This window comes from Pteropus alecto, unplaced genomic scaffold (genome assembly GCF_000325575.1).
Source record: "Pteropus alecto unplaced genomic scaffold, ASM32557v1 scaffold213, whole genome shotgun sequence".
Taxonomy (NCBI): Eukaryota; Metazoa; Chordata; class Mammalia; order Chiroptera; family Pteropodidae; genus Pteropus; species Pteropus alecto.
Window position 1 is genome coordinate 6,506,656 of NW_006434829.1, and position 6,695 is coordinate 6,513,350.

At 39.5% G+C, this 6,695-nt stretch overlaps 1 protein-coding gene across 1 annotated transcript in view; it reads left to right on the forward strand.

Annotated features, from left to right (window-relative positions):
- ACAD10 (acyl-CoA dehydrogenase family member 10) overlaps positions 1-6,695 on the forward strand; it is a 40,485-nt gene that overhangs the window by 18,699 nt on the left and 15,091 nt on the right. Inside the window, 2 exon segments of the mRNA XM_025045542.1 lie at positions 1,145-1,213; positions 2,719-2,905. Coding sequence (XP_024901310.1) covers positions 1,145-1,213; positions 2,719-2,905 — 256 coding nt within the window.

Below are 6,695 nucleotides of genomic sequence, written 5' to 3' on the forward strand. Positions count from 1 at the left end.
AGAAAATTTACCAGTAAAACCATTGGGACCTGGTATTTTCTTTAGGAAAAGGTTTTTTGACTATGAATTCAATCCAATAAATATTAGGTTATTCAGATATTTCATCTTGTTTTAGTTTTGGTAAGTTGTAATTTCCAAGGAATTTGTCCATTTCATCTCAGCTATCGAATTTATTTTTCATAATATTCCTTATTATCTTTTTAATGTATGTAGGATCTATAGTGATCTCCCCTCTTTATCATTCCTAGTATTGATTGATAATTTATATTTTCTCTCTCATCTCATCTCTATATCTCTTTATCTCTATCTGTTTCTCTATTTCTATCTCTATCTCTCATCAGTCTAGCTAGGGATTTATCAATTGTGATCTTTGATCTTTTCAAAGAACCAGTGTTCGGTTTGCTGAACTTTTCTGTTGTTTTCTATTTTATTTATTTTTGCTCTTATCTTTATTCCTTCCCATCTACTTACTCTAGGTTTATTTTTACCTTCTTAAGTGTAACCTTAGGCCACTGATTTAAAATCTTCCTTCTTTTCTAATATGCTTATTTGAAATTATAAACACATCTGCATCTCACAAATTTTTACATGTTGTATTTTTATTATTATTGGTGTTTGAAATATTTCCTAATTTCCCTTGTGATTCCTTCTTTGATCCATGGCTTATGTGGAAGCATGTTATTTAATTTCCAAATACTTGGGCTTTTCCCCTGATTATTAATGTAGCTACACCAGCTTTCTTATGCTTACCAATTGCATGGTACTTCACCTTTCCATCTGTTTACTTTTTTCTACTTATTTTTTTCCATCTACATTTTTATGTTTAAAGTATGTCTCTTGTAGACGGTACATAGTTGGATCTTGCTTTTCTACCCAATATGATAATTTCTATCTTTTAACTGGAACGTTTAGTCTATTAAGTTTAATGTAATTATTGATAGGTTTGATTTAGGTCTATAATTTCACTATTTCTTTTCTTTGTTCCGTTTTTTTGTTCTTTTTGCCTACTTTTGGGTCAGTCGAATACTTTTGAGAATTACATTTTAATTTCCACATGTACTAATTTTTAAATCAGAGCAATAACTGTAAGAAGGTGTCATCAGTTCAGCCAGCAGTGATGCTCACTTTTTTGTTGTTCTGGCAGGATAATGAAAGCCCTTGCAAATGCTGGAGTACCTGTCCTCAAGGTTCTTGACCTCTGTGAAGATCCGAGGTAACATTCAGATTTATTTTTACCATTGTATATTCAAGCTGCAGAAGAGGAAAACCAATATACTTAACTCAAATTCCAGTTTGTTACAGTAAAGACAAATAAAATTTGGGTGGGAGAGAAAAGAGACATTACAGCAATCTCCCCTAAAAGTTCGCAGATCTTTAAGTTATCTCGAATGATAAAGAAATTCCTCCTTTTTCATTGGTGTTGGAGTGGGGAGCATAGCTGCCTTCCAAAGAAATGCCTGCTCTTGTGAGAATCAGTAAAAAACATCTTTTTTACCATTCAGAGTACGTAACCATCCAGTTTTATGTTGTTTTTTGTTTAATTATTTTATTGTAGTCTTTTAAAACTGTTTTTAAAATGCTTTGTAATATGCTTTTTGAGTCTGTTCCTTTTTCTCCAACTTTTTAATTATGAAAATTTGGAAACATAAAAGTTGAGAGAAGAAAAGTAGTATAATGAGCACCCATTTACACTTCATCTACATTAAAATATTGTTCACATTTTGCCACATTTCCTTTCTATATATGTGTGTGTATATGTGTATATGTGTATGTGTATTTTATGTATAAAATAATTTTATATAAATAGTAATGATTATATAATAAAATAATTTATACATAATTATTTTAGAAATAAATAAATATATTTTATATATAAAAATTATTTTTAGCTGAACTTTTTGAAATAAGTTGCAGACAGCATACATTTCCTAAGAATAAAGATATTTTCTTTTATAAACATAGCAGCATTATTGCGCTTAAAATAATTAACCATAATTTAATAATATAACTTAATATCTAGACTGTGTTCAAGTCAGGATAAAGTTATAATGGTAGAATTTTCAAAACAACTTCTTAGAGTAATAAACTGATTTCTAATAATGACTAAAAGATGGATTAATGACACTTTAGTGTGTCACCTTAATACTATAGGGTGGCATATGTTTCATTCATGCCACTGGATAATGATAAAAATAACATTAATAATAAGGGATATTTATTGAACCCTCGTTGGAACCAGACACATTTGACAAGCACTCCATATATATTCGCTCTCAATTCCTACAACTACCCTTTGAAGTTTTACAGATTAAAAAGAAGACAAAGCTCAGAGAGGTTTAGCAAGTGCCTCACAATCACACTGCTAGGAAGGGGAAGAGGTAGGACTTAAACCTGGTTCTGTGTGACTCCAAAGCCCCCTCTCTCAGCACGCTGCTGTCCTATATTACCACACTTAAACCTGTTCTGATGGCTTCTCCAGGTGGACTGAAGAGAGAGGCATGCTGGCCAGGAAGGATAGCCAGGGCTGTGCGGACGTGGGTTGGTTTGGGAGAGAGTACTTCTAACCCTGTCCTGTGTGCAAAGGCGAAAGGAAATGTCCCGTATTCTGGGTCCAAACCCTTCCCCAGCACTTAGCACACACGCAGGACAGGAAGAGCAGTGCCGTGACTATCTGCCACATTGTGAGTCACTGAAACACCCTGTCTGTATCCCTCCCAGGGTCATTGGCACACCCTTCTATCTGATGGAGTACTGCCCAGGCCTTATCTACAAAGACCCTTCTCTGCCAGGCTTGGAGTCCAGCCAGAGGTGGGCCATATACACTGCCATGAACAGAGTCTTGTGCAAAATTCACAGTGTGGACCTTGAGGCCATAGGCCTAGGAGACTACAGGAAACAAGGTGAGCTTGAGGCAGCTGGCCTCTCGTGCTGAACACGTCCTCACTGCTGCCTCTGCTTTCTGGACGTGTGTGGCGTCAGGCTGTTAACGCACCAAGCCCAAGCACTCGCGAAACGTGAGGTGGGCTTATTAGCTGCCACTTGGAAATCCAGTGTCATTTTGATGGAAGTGTTGCTTACCTAGACATTTCGTCCTGGGATAAATCCCTTCAGGGACTACAGAATCATCTCTCTTCCTGCAACTTTTATCTCACTAGATTATTTAAATCCTTTTTCCTGATGCCTGCCAAGGGTAGTTAAGATGCATCTTTCTTCATTTTTCACCCTTTGCCTTAAATATTCTTTTCAGCAGGGATAGATTTCTTAAATGCTATCGTGCCAAGGTATTTTGTTTGTATAGTTTTTCTCTGCCTTTTTTTAAAACAAAAACATTTCCACCAGCATTTGGTTTTGTTAGGTTGTTTTTTAAGTTGGTGTATTGAAGTGCAGCATTCTAGGAATCTTGACAAACGCATGCAGTTTCGTAACCACCACCACATTGTCTCCATGCTTTTGCGAGCATAAACTTCAGCCTGAGCCAAAGAATCTCACTGGTCAAGATTATCTGACTCTTGACCAGTATAGATTCCTGGCCATAGTCAAAAAGAATCTTTCAGCTAAGTTTTTTTTTTTTTCCTCTCTTTCTCTGCTTTTAACCAAAACATGCCTGTTTTCTGTAGGACCATATCAAAGGCTACAATGCAGACAAAGTACATCAACTTTCTAACATATTTCTGCCAGGTTACTCAAGTCCCTCTCCACAGGCACATGATCTGAGTCCCCAAAGCTAACAGTTCAAGACACTTTGCTACAACAGAGCAAGCTTGCCAAATTCCTAGTCCAAACTGAAGGGGTTTTCACTGCTCTACCCCTTCTAAGTGCAACTAGATCCATATCATCCCCCCATATTCTAACCTATTGATCAGAGGTACACGTTCAGTGTGGGGTTCCCTCCATCTTGGTGGTTTCATTGGGAAATACACTAAAAATGCAGCCATAGTTTATCTGAAATGCAAATCTAAGTGGGCATCCTACACTTTATCTGGCAGCCCTAGTTACCAGTAAAAGGGCCAATAGGCAGACAACAGATATTGATTAATTGTTTCACTTGGAAAGAGCACTGGATCAGAAGTCAATTGTTGAGTGACCTAGACAAGTCACACTGCTTTGTCGCAGTTTTCTCAATAGTAAAGGTTTGGTTAAAAAAAAAAAAAAAAAAGCCCTGCCTTGCCTCCCTCATAGGGCTGATGTGAAAAGCAAATGAGGTGGCAGCTGTCCCAGTGCTTTAAATGAAGATAAAACATTAGGCAGATGAAGTAATGGGCACCGTGACATCCCACGATGGCCATGGCAAGAGAACAGCTTATGGAAATCTCTCTGGTGTGCTGAGTGAATCCTTTGCCTTTTATTTTTAAAGTGGACTATTTTGACGCTCTTTCCACTGACCTATTAGCATGAAGAGACAAAGCAGAAATTTGCTGTGATTTCATGTGATCCAGGACCAGCCTCCTGGGCCACTGGCTATAGTTTGAGCCTCCAGCTGTAAGGGCATCAGATCTTCCTTTCAAGCATCCCATAATTCCTCAAGTTATGTCGGGAACCCAGCTGCTGGGCAGGGTACTGGCTGTGTGTACATACACTACCATTAGTGTAAAAGGGGAGTGTGTTTAAACAAATGTAAATGTTTATTTGTACAAGGAGGAATATCTCCAAAAGGATACCTAAGAAACTGGTCATGTGAGTTGCCTTTGGGGAAGGACTGAGTGACAGGCTGAGGGGTAGGAGAAGGACTTCACTGAGTTCCCTTTTGTCACTTAAATTTCTAGCCATGCCAATGTGTTATCTATTCAAGAGAACACATTTAAATTTGTTGAAAAAAAAGAACACACAAACATGATTTCTAATCAAAAGATGCTGTTAACAAAGATCCTTTAGATACAGTCTGATTATCACAAAGACCCTTTCTACTAAGGACCCTGAAGGAGGGGCGGAGGGGAAGGGTGTCACTTAATCCCCTCTTCTCTTCCCAGAGGGCAGGCTGCTTGGGAGGGACATGCAGTGCCTCGGCAGGGGGCCTGCTAGGGACCAGTAGCCAACAGAGCCAGAGACACAGGGCAGCTGCATCTGCTTCCCATGAGACAGAAGTGAACATGTACACCCTGGGTTGGTGTGCGGTGGGCTGTCCCAAACCCACACGGGGGAGTTCCTTGAGGGGCTCCTTCCACAGAGGCTCAGCTCCTGTAGTTTCTTATTTGACTTATAATAATTTTCAAACTTACAGAAACATGGAATAGTCCAATGAATAACTATCTATGCCCGCTAATTTTAACAATGGTTAACTTTTGCTATATTTGCTTACCTTTCCCTTTGTGAGCGTATGTATATGATTAACAAAGTTGTAGAGACCCTGACACTTCATTCCTAAAGAATTCAGCATGCATTTCCTAAAAATAAGAACTTTCCTCAGTACCATTTTTCTAGAATTTCTAAAACCTAGTCTATATTCACATTTCCTCATTATCCCCCTTATATCTTTTACAAATAAGTTTTTTTTTTTTTTCAAATCAGGATCCAATCAAAGGATCTAGCACAGTCCCTCCAATACCTGTTTTTTAAATGAATTTTTTAAGAAACGAAGTCAGTTGTCTTACAGATTTGTCTCAATTATTTCCTTATGGTTTCATTTACTGCTGTCTTCTGTTTCCTGTTAATTCTGAAGACCGGAAGTTCTAAAGGTTTGATTTGTTTTGGGTTAAATTTACGTGGATTTTGATCTCCACCTCTCATGGCCCTGTTGGATCCTCCAAAGGGCAGGTGTCCGGATGCCCTGAGCATGCAGTGGACGGCCCAGAAGGAGCTTGATCTCTCTGTCCCTGCTTTCAAACCCTTCAGCTTCTGGGGACTATTTTTTTCTCGCATAAGGGGTGAGGGCTTGGCTTAGAGCTGGGGATCCGACACATCATTTATTAATTATAAGTTATACCAATGGTGACAATTAGTAATTGACAATGACAATAATGCCACCATTCATTGAGCAGCCTTCTGTGCCAGCTCTGCATTTGGCATGTCACGTGTGGATTTCATTTAGCCTTCATGACAGTCCTGCAGAATGTGGGTATCAGTACATTCACAGGAGGTTCAGAGAGGTTAAATTGACTGTGAGCCACATTACTCCAGAATTCTTTTCAGTGTCCAGTCCCAGATGTAACTTGCAAGTTCCTCAACTATGGTTATCTCTTTGGGTTTCTTAGCAAATGACTGAATAATAGCAAGTAGTCATGTACCACATACTACATGCCAGGAACAGTTCCAGGAGCTTTCCACATTTTATCCTCCCAACAACTCTATGAGGACCATCTCATCAATGAGGAAAAAAACGAGGCACAGAGAAGTTAAGTAATCTGCCCAAGATCACAGAGATAGAGAATGGCAGAGCTGGGGATTCAGACCCAGGCACCGGCCCCAGCGCCCATGCTCAGCCACTGTCGTTTAGTCAGAACGGGATTTCCTAACGACTATGACAACGCTCACAGGCCCTCTGAGAGGGCCAGGATCGGGTTTGGAGGCCACCGTGGCTGGGAACAGTGCCCAGACCACGCCATCCAGCCAAGGCGAAATAGCCGATGGCTTCCAACTGGGGGCAGCAGAGCACCTTGTGGGAAATCCCCAGTCACAGGACAGTGATGCCCCAGAGCATTATAAAGGGTTTCACGGCACTGGTGAAATTTTGAAACCTTTGGAGATTGTCGGAATGGCAC